The following is a 21,192-nucleotide window of genomic DNA, read 5'->3' as shown; positions in this document are numbered from 1 at the left end:
AAAGTGGTCTCCTGTTTCCAGTACCAAAGATATGCATCAACTGTTTGGAGGGTAGAAAAATAAAGAAGTTAACTCCTAGTGTGCACTTAAATAACCTTCTCTGCAATCCCTCTTGTGTGGCAGAGTTTACCCCCTGTTGCCACAGTTTGCCCACGTGCCTCAGTTACACTGGAGTGGAGGTTTGTTCTCTCTGCCACATGGGTCCACCTTCAAATCCAGGCATTTAGGGACTTCATTAACAGGTCTGTGACACTTTTAAAGCAGGAGGATTATACCCTGGACTGGTGGTATTAACTCTTAGAGCATTTTAGGACATTTCTAGTCTTTCCTTTATACAGGGGAGGGGGGAAATCCTTGGAAGTTAAGAAACAACACAACCCTTCAAGCTGTGTTTGTGACTTTTGTCACATCTTTGCTTTGTCCCTCAGAAGTGCACAGAGCTCTGGATCAATATGATAGGAACCTGTGCTCTCCAGTTTGAAATAGTAATTGAATAATTGTGAAGAAGTGTAAGTGCCTGGAGTAAAGGGAGTAAAAAGAGAAGTTGGCAACACGGATGAATACAGGATATTCCTCCCAGCTGTGGTATAAAAAGTACCTCCTCTTCCCCAAAACCAGAACACTAAGTAGTAACATGGATTTATCATGTTAGTTCCTTTGCAGCATTGGTCAAAGAAAACAATCAAGGACGTTTAAAGTACAAGCGGAATCAGGCTAGAGCCTGGGAGAAAAACACCAAACCAGAACTAAACCAGAGCAGTTTTGAAACTTTACATTCCCTACTGGACATGTGATCGGAAACCTGCACAAAAATTCCCCTCAGAGCCCTAACAAATGCAGCCCAAATTTTCATTTCAGATTTTAATTCCAATTCCTAAAAGCAGGAAAAGCAGAGTGAAATGAAACATTTAACATGGTTACTGTACTCACTTGACTGGGGCAAGCTGACGGGAGCGAAGATGCTGTTGTTACCTGTTAAAAGAAGAATCCATTAACATCCTGCCTGACAGAACAACCACACAACAGCACGTGATGCCTGCTTGTGAATGACCTCAAAGATCACCATGACCTCCAAGCTTATCTACTGCTCATGTGAACTACGCTTTCCTGTGTAAAATACTGCTGAACTAGAGATTGGAAGTTATGCTGGGAATTCATTATAAACTTGATAAGGAAAAACTTCTTTGCTGTGAGGGTGCTGGAGCCCTGGAGCAAGCTGCCCAGAGAGGTTGTGGAGTTTCCTTCTCTGGAGAGATTCCAAAGCCACCTGGACATTGTGATGCTGAGCAAGCTGCTGTGGGTGACCCTGCTTTAGCAGGGGGGTTGGACTGGATGATCTCCAGAGGTCCTTTCCCACTCTTACCGGTTTGTGATTATCCTACACTGTTCTGACATGACCACACTGTTGTTCACGTCCCTTGCAGCCCAAACACCCTCAGTATTTATCACTTTTGTCCCCTGCACCAGACTTACCCCACCTGCCAACTCCACAGCCTCCTCAGAGCAGAGCTGAGACCTGTCACATGCTGCTTTCAAGACTAAGGAGGTACTCACAGCTACAAGCAAAGCTTGTGAGCATTATCAGTGCATCTGATAGTGTCACTTAGGAACTAATAATGTCCTTTTTTTAATCAAGACTGTGTTTGGGGGTGAGTGCCCTGACCATCCCAACTGCTGATGCTTCAGTTCACACTTCAAACACACAGCCTGGATTCCCTTCAAAGGAAATCAAACTAGAATCACATTCATAGGACCAATCCAAAAACACACACTAGTGTGGATATCAGGTCCTCAGCACCTTTTCTCTCTATGCAGCAGAGCCCCTGCACAGCAATGCCTCATGGGGACACCTCCTGTAACATACTGTCTCAGCTCCAGTAGGCAAAATGACTGGAAATGGCACTTGTCAGTTACCTCCTTACAGCAGGGATTTCCAGACCACTGACATAAGAACTTGATTGTTTAGCCTGGAGAAGAGGAGGCTAAGGGGAGACATCACTGCTCTCAACAACTCCCTCAAAGGAGGTTGGAGTGAGGTGGGGATCGGCCTCTTCTTCCTATTGTCAGGCCTGAAATTGTGCCAGGGGAGTTTTAGATTGGATATTAGGAAAAATTTCTTCCTGCGAGAGTGGTCAGGCATTGGAACAGACTGCCCAGGGAGGTGGTGGAGTCACCATCCCTGGAGCTATTCAAGAAATGTGTGGACATGGCACTCTGGGATATGGTTTAGTGGCCATGATGGTGTTGGGCTGATCGCTGGACTTCATGATCTTAAAAGGTCTTTTCCAACCCAAACAATTCCATGATTCTACAAACTTCATAGTCCACAACTAAATTTTGCAGCATTTTTTCCCAAAAGGCTGGCTTGCACATCAACAAATTTGGAAGGCTGAGGGACAGTGACAAGGGTTGTTAGAACATCTTGCATGTTTACCATAGGAGCTGTTGAGGTCGATGTCTAAGAACACGCTGAACTCTGAAGAAGCTGACACCGGCGGCGTAGACGGCGTGTTTGGAGAAGTTGGTGCTGATGCTGTTGTTTCATGCTCTGCCTCAGTGATTCTACTGAAACTTATCTTGCTGGGTTCCTTTTCGAGTGGCAGCGGATGACTTCTCAAGGTGCCAGAAGTGGAGCCGTGTCTGCCGGTGTTGGGCCTTATCCCGGGAGATTTCAGGGGGTAGGTTGTTTTTCTAGGCTGGAGGAAGTACAGCTGGTTAGTGCTGCTGACATTTCAGATCGCAGAGCTGCCAAGTCTCTGTGAGATATCTTAATCAGTACTTAGCAAATACACCTTGAGAAGTGGCACAGCCTTTCTAAAACCCACTTGAGGTACAGTGTTCTATATACAGCAGGAGTTTACTGGATAGTTATGGAGGCAGCTTAATAAAGGTTTCTTTCCCAGGTTAACAATTTTTAATTTTTTTTTCTTCAAAGCAATGAAGAACAAAGAGTCAAGTTTCAGATCAGGACAAAACACAAGGAGGAGTAAGTCACAAACGTGGGAGAGAGAGAGATTTATTTCAAGTTTGGGGTCTGTCTTTTCTCCCTAGAATCAGGTGATAAGGAAAGAGGAAATGGCCTGAAATTGCACCAGAAGAGGTTTGAATTGGATATTAGGAAAAATTTCTTTCCTGCAAAAGTGGTCAGGCACTTGAACGGGTTGCCCGGGGAGGTGGTGGAGTTACCATCCCTGGAGGTGTTAAGAAACATGTGGACATAGCACCTGGGGACATGGTTTAATAGCCATGATGGTGTTAGGTTGATGGTTGGACTTGAAGATCTTAGAGGTCTTTTCCAACCCAAACAATTCTATGATTCTGTAAGTTCCAGCACAGGCCTGCAGAAGAGCCTCACAACAGTACCATAAGGCATGCTTCTACCACAGCAGGTCACCAGGTCCCTACACATGGCCAAGATCAAGGCCACACTCAGATGCATGTTGTCTACATCCTCTGGGATAGTCAGGACACAATTCTGAAATACAGGTCACTGGTGTGAATGGGACAAGCCTCATTAGGCTCAAGTATAACACAGCACACATCAAAGTCCAATCAATTAAAGGTGAATTACGTTCCCATTCTATGGTGGTATGCGCAACTCCACCACATTGCAGTGCCCAGAAATGGACTTTCCTGAAATCCCAAGAAGAATGACTAGTTGGAAATCATGAACTGTAAAGATGGGACTGGCAGTATGGACACTGAGGAGCAGCTTGTTGTCATTTTCTTGCCGTATTTGTAGCATCTTACTCATTCTTCTGACAAGAGATTGCCAAATGATTTATAGCTCTCCCCAAAATCAGAGCTGTCTACAACTACTCAGAAGTACAATTAAAATGTATAAAACACAAGCATTCTCGAAAGTGATTTTCTGCTTAAAAAAAGAAGCAAAGCAGCCCAAGCTCCAGCAGCTATTTTTTTTAAGAGACAAAATTTCTCTTCCTTTGAAATGAGCTAAATTTTGTTCAGCAAGATGGTTGCACCTTGTCAATCCTTCAGTTTTTGCAACAAGACAAAAAATATTTAGACGAAATAAAAACAGAAGATGATTTCCCATTAAAGAAAACTTAACACATTTAGAAGATTTCTTGGTATTGGGAAGTGAGAAATGTTATTACATATGCTAACAAATGACTATATGGTAAAAACCTCAAATTTCAGCAGCAGGATTTCAGGCTGAAAAATGTTCATTCTAAAAGGAGCCAAAGGTTTTCAGTAGTGACAAACATCTGAAATGAAAGTATTTTTAAACCAAGTTTTGCTGGAAAAATCTCAACAGAATTGTGAAGGAAATCCAGATGGCTTATTGAGCTAACTAAGCATTCTTTCTCATAGTGGCTGGTGGATTTTAGCTGTTTAAATTGACTTACAAATCTAGGTGGTTGCTTGCAGTTCCGAGGTTCAATTTCTAATGACTTGTTGAACAGATAATCTGTAAACTCTTTTTCTGGTATCTTCCCCATGGGATTGAGATTTTCAAAGAATTTCTACATGAAACAAGCATCAAGAATATTTAAGCAGTAAGTAGATACAATGAATTTTAATGAAATGCTCATAATTAACATTAAAAATCTGTGATTAAATCTACGATTAAGTTTTTCACTACCTTTCACTAGCTTATTTCCAGAGAAACAGAGTAAAACACTCCCTGACACAAATACAAAACAATCCAATTTAAGAAATAATCACATTCACAGGATGTTTCCTGACATGAAAGAATGACCTTGTGTCAAATAACCAGACATGGTAAATTAAGACTCTTGCGTACACTGCTTGCTAATATTTTGACCACTGAGTCACGCACAGCACAGTGGTGTTAAAGGCCATGTTAAGAGCATCCTGAACATCCCAGACCTGGGAAGCAGCAGAATACAGATGATATAGTAGTGGAAGCAAAGGTTATTCCAGTGGCACTTCTCAGAGGTGTTTTGGATGTGATCAGTAACTAGGAAGAACAGGAGGGGATAAAGGATGAAAGCAGGAAGGCCAGAGGTAGGGACGGAGTTGGAGTCTGGTGCTGCTGCACAAGGGCCAGAGGGAAGGCATGGCTACAACAAGATTGGCACCAAGGGCATGGGACGGGACAAAGCTCCCCGAAGGCTTGATAGTCCTGGTCTGGCTGCAGTCAGAATCTCTGAGGGGTGACCTGCAATGTTTTGCATTTGTTTTTTTTCAGCACAAATACTGCCATAACCTTGAACTTAACGTACTTCTTGGCCTAGGACTACTGTCCATCTCCTAAACTCTTTGCAACTATGTGCACAGCCATTAAACACACAATGCAACTCACATTCTAAACAGCAGTACTACTGCTCAATTAATTCCTCAGGTAACCAGTTGTGTTGCTTCCTGCCTGCTGCTGTTGATTAGCTGAGATTGAGACCTGTCCACACACCATTAGCTGGGTCATGAGATTTTGGTCAGAAGTGTCAGTACAGAATGACAGAGCTAGACAGACCAGTCATGTACAGAGCACTTTAGGTTAAGGGCAACTGATTCTTCTCTTAAAAAGCTCTGGTTTTCAGTCAGTATCTATTCTTCATTCTGGTTTGTTGCTAAAATCTCACTGATACAAGGCTGCAGAACAGTAAGGGGATGAACAAGACTCAGAATATGGAGTCCAGGCAATTAAGTCTCCACTTCTACAAAGTCCTGAGTGGTGATGCTTTGTTCTCTACAAGCCACTGTTCCCCCCTCTTCTGATGGGCACTGCTCATTCAAGATTAGGTCTAATACTAGAAGATTATCTGACAATTTTTTTGCTCTGTACATTCTTTTCTCTCTCATATTCCCCAAAGAGATATTGAATGTTTGTTTACCCGAATTTCTGGCTCTATCCGTAAACAGTAAGGCTGGTTTTGATACTGCTGAATTTCTCCTGTAATTTCAGCCACTTTTCTCCTCTTACTGAAGTTAATTAACTCTTTCCCTTGTCTTTTAAGAAAGTCAGGATTCCCTTCTTCTGTCTTCAAAATATTTGTTAGGTATATTCCTGGAAAAAAAAGGAAGTGTTTTCTGAAGTTCCATTTCATTCTGTTTCTTATACAAAGAAAATGTTTTAATCCCTTAACATGAGATCCTGAGCTGCAGGTAATCACCACAATTAGATCACCAACATGCAGGCAGTGTTAAACCAAGGCAGTATTCAAACCACTGTAATACCAGTAAGCTGTATACTAAATTAGAAAAATAAATGCATATAGAAGGCACTGAAGTCTAAAAACATCACAAGCCTAGGAAGTCAGTCACAACACACAGAATCCCAGCAAGATGGGGGTTGGAAGGGACCTCTGGAGATCATCCAGTCCAACCCCCCTGCTAAAGCAAACAGCAGCTTGCCTAGGATCACAATGTCCAGGTGGCTTTGAAATCTCTCTAGAGAAGGAGACTCCACAACCCCTCTGGGCAGCCTGCTCCAGGGCTCCAGCAACCTCACAGCAAGGATTTTTCTCCTCCAGTTCAGATGAAACCTCCTGGATTCCTGTTTGTGCCCACTGCTCCTTGTGCTGCCACTGGGCACCACTGAAAAGAGTCTGGCTTCATTCTCCTGCCCCCCACCCTTTAGCTCTTGCTCTGCATTGATCAGATCCCCTCTCAGGCTGCTCTTCCCCAGACTAAACAGCCCCAGGTCTCTCAGCCTCTCCTCCTCACAGAGATGCTCCAGGCCCCTCAGCATCTTTGTAGCCTCCAGTGGACTCTCTCCAGTAGTTCCTTGTGTCTCTTGAACTGGGAAACACAGAATTGGACACAGTACTCCAGATGTGGCCTCACTAGTGCAGAGTAGAGGAGGACAAATCTCCTTGGCCTCCCGGCCACACTCTTCTGAAAGCACCCCAGGAGACCATTGGGCCTTCTTGGCCACAGGAACACATTGCTGGCTCATGGTGACCTTGTTGTCCCACCAGGACATATGATATTCAAAAGAAATGAAATTAAACAGAGGCCTAAACATTTCAACACATCTGCATCAAATTCAAGATGGACAATTCAGACAGTGTTAGCCTGCCCTGCTGTTACTTACCAAAGAAAGGCACACAGGGTGGGTTGATTGACTTGAGCTTAGCTAGGTATTTTTTAAAATGGTCTTGGCTTAATTCTACTGCTTCATCCAAAACTCTCTTTTTTCTTTCCTGTAGTGCCTAAATTGTTTAAAGGGAAAAAAAAAAAAAAAAACAGGGATGCAAATCTCAGTAGAATGGTCAGAAAAATCAAGGCAATTTCCCTGCTCTCAGCAAACCTTAGGAACTGAAATTCAGATTTAAAAAAATCCCTTTTGTAAACGGTTTGCTCTGGACTGCAGCACTATCAGTCCAACAGTTTAGCCCTGTGAATTAGGAGGCTATGCAAACAGGCTATTATTTTGTCTGTCAAGCCTACAAGCATAATCCTGGCCTTTAAGCTTAACAAACACAAAACATTTAATTTTGAATTTAACTTAAAGGCCTGGTATTGTCTTCTTTCAAAAGTATACAAATCTCTAAACATTTTATTCATGCTGCTGCTTCTATTTTAGTAGAGGGAGGCTCTGCTGCCAAATCCTAGGCATTTCTTTTCCTTGGCAAGCAAAAAAACAGTCACTACTTGTGGAGTAGCCTCTCTTCCTACTGTCCATCTTGCTGGTTTCAGCAGGTTATTTGTTTCTGCCTCAGATAATCTGAACTTTTTGAGACTCTCTCATCCAAGAAAACTTATTATCAGCTGGAATTGAGTTTTAGCTATCCCCACCCCATGCCCTTCTACCCTCACATTTTTTGATAGGTAGGAAATGCTGCTGTTACAATATTCATAGATTCAGAAAATGGTTTGGGTCAGAAGGGACCTTCAAGATCATCTAGTTCCAACACCCCTGCCATTGGTGGGGACACCTTCCACTAAACCAGACTACTCAAGGCCTCATCCAACCTGGTCTTCAACACCTCCAGAGAGCGGGCATCCACAGCCTCCCTGGGCAACCTGTTCTAGTGTCTCACCACCCTCCCTGTAAAGATCCCAGTCCACAGTTATCAGCTCTGGCATCCATCTCTTCCATACTCATAAAATGTTACACTGAAGTAAAGGGCTCATTTCAGACAGGTTAAGGAACAACAGTCAAATGGCCATGGTGTTTTGGGCTGAAGAAAAATACCTGCTGAGAAGCTCCACTTCCCATCACAAACCCTTTGAGACACCCAGTCCACCTCCTATCTTTTCTCATAAATAACCCAATTCTTTTCTTCCATGGTGTTAAGTGTGATATGGACACCATGGATTTCCCTTCAGAAGTGTGTGTGATATGGACACTATGGATTTCCCTTCAGAAGTGTGTGTGATATGGACACCATGGTTTTCCCTTCAGAAGTGTGTGTGATATGGACACCACGGATTTCCCTTCAGAAGTGTGATATGCACACCATGGATTTCCCTTCAGAAGTGTGTGTGATATGGACACCATGGATTTCCCTTCAGAAGTGTGTGTGATATGGACACCATGGATTTCCCTTCAGAAGTGTGTGTGATATGGACACCATGGATTTCCCTTCAGAAGTGTGATATGGACACCATGCATTTCCCTTCAGAAGTGTGTGTGATATGGACACCATGGATTTCCCTTCAGAAGTGTGTGTGATATGGACACCATGGATTTCCCTTCAGAAGTGTGTGTGATATGGACACCATGGTTTTCCCTTCAGAAGTGTGTGTGATATGGACACCATGGATTTCCCTTCAGGAGTGTGTGTGATATGGACACCATGCATTTCCCTTCAGAAGTGTGTGTGATATGGACACCATGCATTTCCCTTCAGGAGTGTGTGTGATATGGACACCATGGATTTCCCTTCAGAAGTGTGATATGGACACCATGCATTTCCCTTCAGAAGTGTGTGTGATATGGACACCATGCATTTCCCTTCAGAAGTGTGTGTGATATGGACACCATGCATTTCCCTTCAGAAGTGTGTGTGATATGGACACCATGCATTTCCTTTCAGAAATGTGTGTGATATGGACACTATGGATTTCCCTTCAGAAATGTGTGTGATATGGACAGTATGGTTTTCACTTCAGAAGTGTGTGATGCATTTCTGGGGTTTTCTTCTCATTTTTTTCCCAAGAGCAATGCCCCAAGCTTACCTCAAACGTGTGATCTAGTCTGTACACTGACACAGAGTTCATTGCACTGACAATCTCCAAGACACCATTGAAATTATTCAGATCTTGGAAAACCTGCAGGACTTCTATAATCCTGCTCAGCACAGCCACTCTCTCTTCAAAGTTCTCAGTTTCCACGATGCACCTAATCAAACAAGATGTTGATTTGAAAAAGACCGAGAAATAAAACCTTGCATTTTGCCAGCTACTAAAGCTATTTTTTTCAAGCAAAAACTGTGCAGTACATCCAGTGTGCACATTTTGGCTCTCTCTCAAGAATCTCAAGTAGAAATTGATGTAATCACAGCTTACATATGTTCAAGTTGGAAAGCCAAGAGAGGTGTTGGCATATCCTGTAAAATAATCAAGCAAACCCAAAGCAAGATCCAGGAAGGATGACTCTCATCATGCCAATGTACCTACAGCAGCATTCTGAACCTTGCCACGTCCTCAGAAGTACTTCATTATCTCAAAGAAGTGAGAAAGACTAAGACAAGGGGACAGAATCTGGTACTTTCATCACTGTAGAAATCTAAGTAGGACTAGTGCTGACCAAGTGGACATAACTAGAAATAAATCTTGTCTCAGGAATCATAGAACTGTTTAGGCTGGAAAAGACCTTTAAGATCATTGAGTCCAACTATTCTCTAACTCTACCAAGTCTGATGCCAAACCACATCCCTCAGCACCACATCTCTGCATCTTTTAAACACCTCCAGGGATGGGGATTCAAGCACCTCCCTGGGCAGCCTGTTCCTGTCTTGGAGAACCCTTGCAGGGAAGAAGTTTCTTCCAGTATCCAACCCAAACCTCCCCTGGTACAACTTCAGGCCACTTCCTCTTGCCCTGTCACTTGTCTCTTGGGAGAAGAGACTGATCCCAACCTCACTCCAACCTCCTTTCAGGGTATATTGTAGAGAACTAGAAGCTTCCTTTTCTCCAGGCTGAACAACCCCAGTCCCCGCAGCTACTCTTCACCAGACCTGTTCTCCAGACCCCTCACCAGCTTTTTCGCCCTTCTCTGGACCTGCTCCAGCACTTCAATGTCCTTCTTGTAGAAGAGGGAGCATATATGATAGGCAGAGCATGCATCCTTCATCCAAGAACTGAAATTCCTGTAATACCCTGCAGCCACCTCAAGATTGGAGTCAACAGAACTGAAGCAACAGGAACACACTTCTCTCTGCACCTCAGCAGGAGTTAATGCCACTGCACCGTCACCACCTGTACTTACTTTTCAAACCAAAGAGTGAGATTTGTGGTATGACGAATCATTTTCAGGAGATTTGGAGAGTTAATTTCCTTATCTTCTTTAGTCCACACACTCCCGACGAGTTCAGAAGGCTGCACTGCCCTGATAATGACAAAGTAAGGTGCAGAAGAATGCTCAGGATGAATAATAACAGTATGCTCTCTGTTTGCATTAAAAGATTATTTCTTCCCTTAATCACAACTTGATATTTCACACATCCAACCCAATCTACTGCAAAAGTTACCTAAAATATCTTTTTGTCGAGTGTTTGACTATAGAAGGAAATACATTTTTTATCTTAACTGAAACTGGCATTTTTTAATAAGCTTTTTCAGATAAGAAAATGACAAAGGAGTAAGTTTAATTTCCTGAAAGCGTAAGAAAGCATCTTAAAGACAGTTATAATAGGAAGTTGAAGTACTTTGAGCAACCTGCTAAAAAAATGGACCGTTTCAAGACAAAAAAACCTGCTGCCACCGAAGCACAAAAGGAGTTTTGTAAGGCCTTAGGGAGTTTCTACCCAGCAACACACTAGCTCTCGTATCGAGATCAGCTCTATTTATCACAGGTAACAAGAGAGCTGGGAAACAGCAGAGTACCTATGGTACAAGACCAAAAAAACCTCTTCACAATTAGATGAGAGGACCTTGACAGAGAGAGCAGTGCTATGGTTATATGCAAAGAACATTAAGAGAAGAGCTTTTGCTACACAGCTATAAAGGAAGGGAGATAATTTTGTGTGCTGTGTGATGCAAGAGAAATTTTTTTATTACTGTAACACTAAGTTCATTTTAAGAAGTAGACAATTATCTGCTCATAGTATTTTAGTATCCTTCCTGCGCTTCTCTCGTCAGAAGTCTGAGATGGAGATAAAACAACCTTTTTTTTCCCCCCTTGCATATTTTGTGATCAATCAGAGGTCAAGAAAACCTCTTTCCATAAACTCTGGAAGTCAAGGCGACTTGCTTTTGACTGATTCTATGAATTAAAACTCTTTCCTGTTCAAATACTCACAAAGAGGAAAAAAAAAAAGGAAAAGGAAAAGGAAAAAGGAAAAGGAAAAGGAAAAGGAAAAGGAAAAGGAAAAAGAGAAAAAAAGAAAAAGAAAAAGAAAAAAGAAAAAGAAAAAAGAAAAAGAAAAAGAAGAAGAAAAAGAAAAAGAAAAAGAAAAAGAAAAAGAAAAAGAAAAAGAAAAAAGAAAAAGAAAAAGAAAAAGAAAAAGAAAAAGAAAAAGAAAAAAGAAAAAAAAAGAAAAAAAAAAGAAAAAAGAAAAAGAAGAAGAAAAAAAGAAAAAGAAAAAAGAAAAAGAGAAAAGAGAAAGAAAAAGAAGAAGAAAAAGAAAAAGAAAAAGAAAAAAGAAAAAGAAAAAGAAAAAGAAAAAGAAAAAGAAAAAGAAAAAGAAAAATAAAAAGAAAAAGAAAAAGAAAAAGAAAAAGAAAAAGAAAAAGAAAAAGAAAAAGAAAAAGAAAAAGAAAAAGAAAAAAAAGAAAAAAAAGAAAAAAGAAAAAGAAAAAAGAAAAAGAAAAAAGAAAAAGAGAAAAGAGAAAGAAAAAGAAGAAAAAGAAAAAGAAAAAGAAAAAGAAAAAGAAAAAGAAAAAGAAAAAGAAAAAGAAAAAGAAAAAGAAAAAGAAAAAGAAAAAGAAAAAGAAAAAGAAAAAGAAAAAGAAAAAGAAAAAAAAGAAAAAAAAAAAAGAAAAAGAAAAAGAAAAAAAGAAAAAGAAAAAAGAAAAAAGAAAAAAGAAAAAAAATAAAAAAATGTGTATTAGTTCCAAAAAAGCCCTGGATTAGTTCCATCCCTACCTATAGAGGTCAGACTCCAGCAGTGTCAGCTGCCGTGCAATTTCTATGGGGTGCAGAGTCATGAGGTCCAAGGTCTCGCTGTGCCCAACACGCCAAATGTGCCACTCGATGGGGGGAGGTGGGCTCTCAAAGGTGATGTTGTGACTAATTCCATTGGCTTGAGCTTTTTTCCTCTTGATGATTTTAGCAATTGATTCCACCCACTTCTTCATGGATTTCCCTGCAAAACAGAAACCATACCCCCCCTCTTTTTTTTAATACCAACTTAAACTATTTTCAGTAATTTACTGAATCCTCCCAGAACTGTACATGCCCTCAAAATCCTGCAAGCAAATTAAGTACATTTGTAAGTTCCCTGTTTTTCCTCAGATGGGTTCTTGCACATGTATCCCTGGGGAAATACACATGTACATGAATTTCTGGGTGCCCAGCTGCCTTTAAGCACTTCCACTGTCAGTTTTCAGTGGAAAAAAGTGACTCTGTATACATTGTATTTTACTTTTCCCCCTCAGTCTGCAACCATCTCCACTTTGACTTCTAGCTTCATCTGCTTAAAACTAAAAATAACAAGCTTCAAGTGACATCTTTGCAACATGCTGTCCTAGTGCACTGCAGATGTTGGGTAGAAGGTTGGACTTAGTGGGCTTAAGAGGTCTTTTCCAACCTCAATGATTCTATGATTAGCAAAATACACATTTACAGTGTCAGTGCAACATTTCTAGTGGACAAGATGGGAAGTACCTTTAGCAGTTCAAGATAAATAGCTTTTAGGAGACTAACTAAAATGGAATTATTCCTTTCTGGTTAGCAATGGTTAGCATGGAGACCTCTGCAAAAGATAAGCTGTCTTTCTCTGAGTTTGTCTCAGAATTATAGTGCCCAATGGGCTGGCCAACCTGGAAAATAAAATCTAGAATTGCCAGAATAATTAAAACTGATTAACCAACACCCTTTAGTTCTAGGCCCCTCAGTTCAGAGACAGGGAACTGCATGAAAGAGTCCAGCGCAGAGCCACACAGATGCTGAAGGGAGTGGAACATCTCCCTTCTGAGGAAAGGCTGAGGGAGCTGGAGAAGAGGAGACTGAAGGGTGACTTCATTAATATTTATAAATATGTGAAGGGTGAGTGTCAGGAGGACAGTCAGGCTCTTCTCAGTGACGTCCAATAATAGGACAAGGAGCAAAGAGTGCAAGCTGAAGCATAGGAGGTTCCATGTGAACATAAAGGAAAACTTTTTCAAGGTGAGGGTGACAGAGCCCTGGAACAGGCTGCCCAGAGAGGTTGTGGAGTCTCCTACTCTGGAGACATTCAAAACCCACCTGGGTGTGCTATTGTGCGACCTGCTCTAGGTGGTCCTGCTCTAGAAGGACAGGTGGTCTCTTCCAACCTGTGATCCAGTGACTCTGTAACATTGTTCCTTTCCTCACAGACTGTCAAAAGTATCTGCTCATCTGTAGCATGGGTACATTCAGAAGAGTGTGGCCAGCAGGTTGAGGGAGGTTCTCATCCCCCTCTGCCCTAGTGAGGCCACAGCTGGAAGACTGGGTCCAGTTCTGGGCCCCCCAGTTCAAGAGAGACAGGGAATTACCAGGGAGAGTCCAGTGGAGGCTCTGAAGATGCTGAGGGCACTGGAACATCTCTGTGGCTGTTTAGCCTGGAGAAAAGCAGCCTGAGAGGGGATCTTCTCAATGCTCAGAAACCTAAGGGGTGGGAGCCAAGAGGATAGGGCCAGGCTCTTTTCAGTGGTGTCCACTGATAGTCCTATCGCACAAAGTGGAACCCAGGTAGTTCCATCTGAACAGGAGAAGAAGCTTCTGTGCTGTGAGGGTGCTGGAGGAGGCTGCCCAGCTGTGAAGTCTTCTCCAGAGGTTCCAAAGCCACCTGGACACTGTGGTCCTGGGCAAGCTGCTGCGAGTGACCCTGCTTTAGCAGTGTGATTGGACTGGATATCTCCAGAGGTCCCTTCCAAATACCACCACACTAAGATTCTGTTTCTGCATGTAAGGGACTGCTCCAGAGGAAGCAATATCCAATGGGTCAATTATCCTCTCCTAAAGGTAATGATTTTCAGCTGGAACTTTCAATAAATGGGAATAAACAAGATGGAAAGTCATGAGTCTCAATAACCAAGGGAAGGAATCCTCTACCAACACAACACAAGGAGGAAGATGACAATATAAATTATGGAGTAAGGCACGGATGAACTGTCCAGAAGTAAATCTACCAAAGATAAATATCATAATGCTTGAAGTAATGTTTTGGTAGCTGTTTAGGCTCCAGGCCAAAGCTTGATTATGAAAAGGAGTCTCATAAACAGCTCAATTAAAGACATTAACATTACTCATTTTGTAAAGACATCCTCATGCCTCAATCATGTCAGGATGAGACCAGGTTGTACCCAGTGGTGGAAGAACAGGACTGAAGTTTGAGGAGGGCAGATTTAGAGTGGATATTAGGAAGAAATTCTTTACAGTGAGGGTGGTGAGACACTGGAACAGGTTGCCCAGGAGGTCATGGATGCCCCCTTCCTGGAGGTGTTCGAGGCCAAGTTGGATGAGGCCTTGAGCAACCTGGTCTAGTGGAAGGTTTCCTTGCACATGGCAGGGGGCTTGGAGCTAGATGATCTTGAAGGACCCTTCCAACCAAAACCATCCTGTGAATTTTATGATCACCAATTAGCATACCTCTTACGCTGGAAATAAACGTCTCCAGTCGCTCCAGTAACTCCAGATCTCTTTCAAAGTCATAAAAATGGTGCTCTACCCAGTGACGAAAAACATTTAATATCCTGAGGAAGGAGAGGGAAAACAAAAATGTTACAAAGAAGCTAATTAGGATCTTCCATTTGCTAAGAAACACGTTTGTAGTTCTTTCTTATGCACGAATTTCAGCTTAGATGTTGTTGCTAATCTACTGCCCTACTTTTACAAGCTTCTAATTACAGAAAAGGCTGTACCAGACCCAGTGATTCCTTTTAAGGATAACACTAAAATTTATCTTCATTTTTCTCTGAGCTTTCTTAAACAAACAATTAACAAACAAACCTCTAAAAGCGAATTACAGCTGCTCTTATGCCTTCTCCTCTTTGAGCATACCACAATAAAAATCTGGTTTGCCTATTCTTCAGGTAAACAAGTTGAGCCAGTACCTCAAAACTTTGATTTATTGGGGAGCACCACAGGACCTTAACTGAAGAGTGAGCAAAAGTCACTAATACAAGAGTCTAATAAAAGTCCACTAATAAAAGTCAACTAATACAAGAGATTTTCTCTGTGCCAATTTGAGAGGCAGGACAGGATGATGGGGTTAAAGGAGAAGCCCATGGCCTCAAACTCAGAGGAGAAGATGGTTACAGCAAGACATGGTTAGTCCAGCACCACCACCTTTGCAGAAGTGGCCCAGTAGAGTGCAGAGTGCTGCTGAACTCCCCCATACTTTGCAGCTCAGGATATTAAGGTAAACCAGTGATAACTCTGTTTCAGACTACTGGTTGCGGTGGCTTCATCCTTGTAGAGTTGGGGAAACAACATTTGAGAGGGACAGGGCATGACTACTGATGGTCATCTACCAGTCTACTGAGAGTCAGAGCACTAGAGAAGCTGGCTGGTTTAGCTGAGTCTCTATGTGAATACAGGGAGAATTAAATAACTCTCTTCCCAGTGTCTAAGTTGAAGAATACATGAAAGAATGGCTACTCAAACAAACCATTTGAGGTGGAAATTAATGACAGCTTCTCATCGTCAAATGGAGTGATGTTTTGAAACAAGTTCCCAACAACAGGAATATGGGATCTTATCTAATCAGTCTTTGCCTTTGAGATACCATGGCAGTCATATTGAAAGAGCAAGAAAGATTGTCTGCTTCTGCTGACTGCATTTCCAGCTTAGCACCTCCTCTTTCTCATGACCTCACATGCATTTAGTTAGTTGAAGATGTTAACATTTCCAGGCCTGTGCACTGCACAGCATGTCCACAGCATTTTCTGTGAGGTGAGGAGGGAAAGAAAGGAAGGAGGGATGAGCATCTTCACATTTTCCACCTTCTTCCCAGATCTCAGCTCTCTCTGAACTTGTTAGAAACATTGGAATTTAGAAAGTGCTGGACATATCAAACCAACAGCTCAAATTGAGGGCCTTATTTTTCAAGCTACTAGATAAATCTAGTATCTCCTAAATTCAATAAGCCAAAGAGTTTGTGTTAAACAGCAGCTTTAAACCATATGTTTTATCAGTCAGGTGTCAGTAAGGGACTGAGCAAACCAACCACAGCATGAAAAAACAACCCAGGGAAAGTTTAGGTTGGATATTAAAAGAAACTTCTTCACTGAAAAGTTTCTCAAACACTGGAACAGGCTGCCCAGGGATTCTCATCCCTGGAGGTGTTTAAAAGATGCAGAGATGTGGTGCTGAGGGACACGGCTTAGCACCAGCCTTGGTAACCGAGTTAGGTAATGGTTGGACTTGATCTTGAAGGTCTTTTTCAAACGAAATGATTCTGTGAAATCAGACATCAAAGTGTAGCTGTCATGAAGAAAGGTATCCTAACCTCTCAACCAAGGAAAGAAACCACAACCAGAGAGGCTGGAAACTTTGGAATGGGACATGGGTTTCAAGCATAGCTCAAAGATAACATATGAAGGCAAAAGTGCTAAACTGATTTGAAAACTAACAGTAAGAAACATGGTAAATTGCTGCCTCAAGCTTTTTTACAGGTCCCAGTTGTTGGTAAGCACTTGTCCTGCTCAGCTGTGGCACTCAGCAGTGCTATAGGAAGATGCAACCTCCAACCTAGCTAGCAGAGGAGGCAATAGAAAATAGCAACCAAAAAAAACCCCATCAACGTTTAAAGTCTTGAACCAATTCTGTCACAGATGCCCATTCTGTGTGAGTTTCTAGGAAGAGGATCTAAAGGCACCTCTGGATGGATGCAGAAACAGTTACCAGAAAACAGTAAGTTGAAATCAGGGGAAACATATGCTGAGAGGCAGCGTGTGAAGCTTTTCCAGGAACTGATAACTCTGGAGGCTATTCCTGCTGAACCCACAGGAGCTGATAAACTGGGAATACCAAGGGCCTGATAAATCTGTACAAGGCCACACCAGTATCAAGGTTACATCGAGGCTGTATAACTTGGATCACATCCAGGAAGGTGGTGGTGTCTGTGTACTGACAAAGATTACAGTGGCACATAGATACTTAGATGTGCACAGAAGTGTCTGATGAAAACAGCAACTTTCTGAACAGCTACCTTGAAGGTACTGGCATGTCAGTATGACCCTTCACTTTGAGTACTCAAACTGCTCTTGCTCCAAACAGGTGGCTATGAATGACCATGCATGTAGGGTCCTGTATGTGGGGAGGAATAACCCCCAGCACCAGGTGCAGGTGAGGAGCTGACCTGTGGAGAAGCAACCAGGAGTGCTGGTGGACAACAAGGTCACCATGAGCCAGCAATGTGCTCCTGTGGCCAATAGGCCAGTGGTCTCCTGGGGTGCGTTAAAAAAAGCGTGCCCAGGAGGTTGAGGGAGATTCTCCTGCCCCTCTGCTCTGCCCTAGTGAGGCCACAGCTGGAGTACTCATCTAGTTCAGGGCTCCCAAATCAAGACAAGGAACTACTGGAGAGAGTTCAGTAGAAGCTACAGAGATGAGAGGCCTGAAGCAGCTCTATGAGGAGCAAAGGCTGAGAGACCTGGGGCTGTTCAGCCTGGAGAAGAGCAGCCTGAGAAGGGATCTCCTCAATGCTCAGCAAGAGCTAACAGGGAGGTGGGGTTAGGAAGGGCAAGAGGATGGGGTCAGACTCTTCTCAGTGGTGCCGACTGACAGGACAAGAAGCAAGAGGCACAAACTGGAACTCAGGAAGTTCCATCTGAAGATAAGGAAAAATATTCTTTACTTTGAGGGTGCTGAAGCCCTGGAGTAGGCTGCCCAGAGATGTTGTGGAGTTTCCTTCTCCAGAGAGATTGCAAACCCACCTGGACATTGTGATTCTGGGCAAGCTGCTGTGGGTGACCCTGCTTTAGCAGGGGGGGTTGGACTGGATGATCTCCAGAGATCCCTTCCAACCCCCAGCAGTCTGTGATTCTGTGATTGCGTGTGACAAGGCAATAAGTGAGGGTACTGTGGGTAGAATTACCTGCCATTAATAGTAACATCTTGATGTTACTATTAAAAACACTTTAATGAATAGAAGTTGTTCTAGCAAATATTGGTTGTGATCTGTGTCTCCTCCTAGCTTGATCCCTCATCAGGGAAACAATTAGCCTCATTCATGCCAGAAACACTTAATTATTCCCCAAGTTAGCTTGGTAAGCAAGACCTTGAAGATTCACTAGAGCCTGTTGCAATGTGCAGCACAGACAAGAGTCTCCCTGTCTGTGTGCAAATACATTTACAGGGCTGGGAAAGGGAGTAAAATACCAGCAGGACTGGGGAAAAAGATGGAAACAGAGAAACTATCTTCACAAGGCCTGTCAACAAGGAATCCATTCAAAAGGCAGTCAGAAACACTTTGAAGTTGTACATCTCTCACCCACAGCCACTTTACATAGCAGCCATCCAGTATTCTTGTGGGTGGTGAGAAGCAAAGTGGAATTGCAACAACAACAGCAGTCAGTCTGACTAATCAGAACATGTTATGGGATATTAGGCTAGTTGCAGACAGTGATAAGTCCCTGACTGACAGCACAGCAATCTCCAAAAGAGATTACTGCCTCTGGGATCACCATATAATCAGCAAACTAGAAGCTGGCTTGAAGAGAACAGATTTCAAAGCAAATAAACCTGAGCTGGACTGGCTGGACGTATTCCTTGCGAAATCGCTTCAGGTCTGCGCTGATGGGCTGCTCCCCTTTCTCAATGGCCAGCTTGTCTGCTTCAGTAGGCTCAGGCTCAGGGATTTCAAACCTATGAAGAAAAAAAAAGCACCAAAAAACTGATGGCAATTAAGATAAAAACACAGCCCTTTTATGTAGGACATGAAGAGCAGCTTCATTTATAAAAACTAGTCAGCACAGTGAAACTGAAGCACTCATCCCATATCCGGTTTGCCTGGAATTGCCTCTTCCCCTGGCTATGCATTAACACACCCAGGTCTCACCCTGAAAATTCACCAGCTCTCTGGTCATCACAAGATGTCTAGACTGGGATAGAAGGTTTTTAACTACCTGCTAGCTTGATTAAGTGAAGATTAGAAGAGAGCTTAAGAGCGGCTTTATCATACTGTGTTCAAATGGTGTTTACTTCAGAGTCTGTTGTTTTTCAAACAAACTGCTTAGAACATTTCTGTCCTTATTTGCATCTATTCTTAGACTCTCATGATCCAGTTGAGCAGTTCAAAACATTGCCACCCCATAGGTGAGGCACACCAAGTGCTCTAGCTAAAAACAACTCAGGTAACTAGTTCATAGATTCATAGAATGGTTTGGGTTGGAAAGGACCTTAAAGATCATCTAGTTCCAACCCCCCCTGCTATGAGCAATTTTATCTGATTTTTGGTGTTTTCTGAAACCACCTCAAAACTGGAACTACAGAATCATGTAACAGTTTGGGTTGGAAAAGACCTCTGAGATCATCGAGTCCAACAATCAACCCAACACCACCATGGCCATTAACCATGTCCCGAAGTGCCATGGTCACACGTTTCTTGAACACCACCAGGTTCAGTGACTCCACAACTGTATGCTTGTAAAAAAACATTCTGTATATAAGATTTAAACCACTATACCATATATGTTAACAGTGAAAAACTAGTTTTTAAATACTTGAGGACTTCCGTGGTCATCGATGCCATGTTTGGTCTTTGTTCTGCCCCTCTGTATTTTGATTGTTGTCAACCACACGGATCTGTAATTCGGTTTTGGTAGTGTCATTGAGTGATTACTTGGGATGAGCCTCAGAAATCCTTAACAAACCGTAACATTTGGGGTTTTTTTCTCTCCTTCTTCAGGACATTAAATGTTTTTCTTCACTGGGTAGAGCATCATTTTTATGACTTTGAAAGAGAACTGGAGTTATTGGAGCAACTGGAGACATTTATTTCCAGTGTAAGTGGATGCTAATTTGTAGTCATAGAATTCACAGGATGGTTTTGGTTGGAAGAGACCTTCAAGATCATCTAGTTCCAAGCCCTCTGCCATGGGCAAGGAAACCTTCCACTAGACCAGGTTGCTCAAGGCCTCATCCAACTTGGCCTTGGAAGGGGGTATCCACAACCTTCCTGGGCAACCTGTTCCAGTGTCTCACCTTCCTCACTGTAAAGAATTTCTTCCTAATATCCACTCTAAATCTGCCCTCTTCCAGCTTAAATCCATTCCCTCTCATCCTATTACTACAAGGTCTTGTAAAAAGTCCCTCCCCAGCTTTCTTGTAGGCCCCTTCAGGTACTAAAAGTAGCTGGGAGAAGGACACTTGCGTTAAAAGCTTGCACCACTGTATCCTGTGTTAGAAGTTACTGGTTCATGAACTTGAATACAACATGTCCCATATGACACTGAGGATCCAAGCACAAAAGGAGCAGGTTCAGTGTCTTCAGAAAGGATGACCACCACTTACCTTTCAATCAGTAAACTCAGAAGTTCCTGGGGCTTGCAGAAGGAGCGGTAGGTGGTAAGGAAAGTACGTACAAAATTAGGATCTGTGAAGACAGAATAATAGAATGGAGTGGATTTTTAAAATGCCAGGTATAAAATACTCACAGATAAAGCTTCGAGTGCAGAAAATACACGAAGGTACTAAGTCAAGCACTGTATTTTGAAAAATACCAGAAATCATACAGCTTGTGAAATTTTTGGTTCTTTGATGCAATTTCCCTGTGAAATGATTCACCACACATACTATGTTCTCTCAAAAACTCTCTCACTCTTGGCACAAGGAATAGTTCACACTCCCTGAACCCCCACTATTCCATGCTTTCATAAAGACAAAGCAGACATGGTAGAACCAAGTAGCCTTACTCTCTGGACATCTAAAAAACCTTTACCAACTCAACAAGACATTTGTCTTACCTTTCTTAA

General features: G+C 42.4%; 1 protein-coding gene across 2 annotated transcripts in view; it reads right to left on the bottom strand.

Moving 5' to 3' along the window:
• The window catches only part of SOS2 (SOS Ras/Rho guanine nucleotide exchange factor 2), a 72,197-nt gene that overhangs the window by 1,814 nt on the left and 49,191 nt on the right, over positions 1-21,192 (bottom strand). For both annotated transcript variants that reach the window (XM_054400036.1, XM_054400037.1), the window contains 11 exons: positions 20,732-20,813; positions 18,962-19,084; positions 14,867-14,970; positions 12,182-12,401; positions 10,364-10,483; positions 9,112-9,274; positions 7,022-7,139; positions 5,820-5,992; positions 4,371-4,487; positions 2,435-2,696; positions 931-972 (listed from right to left, as the gene is read on the bottom strand). In XM_054400036.1, coding sequence (XP_054256011.1) covers positions 931-972; positions 2,435-2,696; positions 4,371-4,487; positions 5,820-5,992; positions 7,022-7,139; positions 9,112-9,274; positions 10,364-10,483; positions 12,182-12,401; positions 14,867-14,970; positions 18,962-19,084; positions 20,732-20,813 — 1,524 coding nt within the window. The remainder of the gene's footprint in view (positions 1-930; positions 973-2,434; positions 2,697-4,370; positions 4,488-5,819; positions 5,993-7,021; positions 7,140-9,111; positions 9,275-10,363; positions 10,484-12,181; positions 12,402-14,866; positions 14,971-18,961; positions 19,085-20,731; positions 20,814-21,192) is intronic.

The sequence above is a fragment of the Indicator indicator genome, chromosome 4 (genome assembly GCF_027791375.1).
Source record: "Indicator indicator isolate 239-I01 chromosome 4, UM_Iind_1.1, whole genome shotgun sequence".
In the NCBI taxonomy this organism is placed as follows: Eukaryota; Metazoa; Chordata; class Aves; order Piciformes; family Indicatoridae; genus Indicator; species Indicator indicator.
This window is presented reverse-complemented; position numbering and strand designations above follow the sequence as displayed.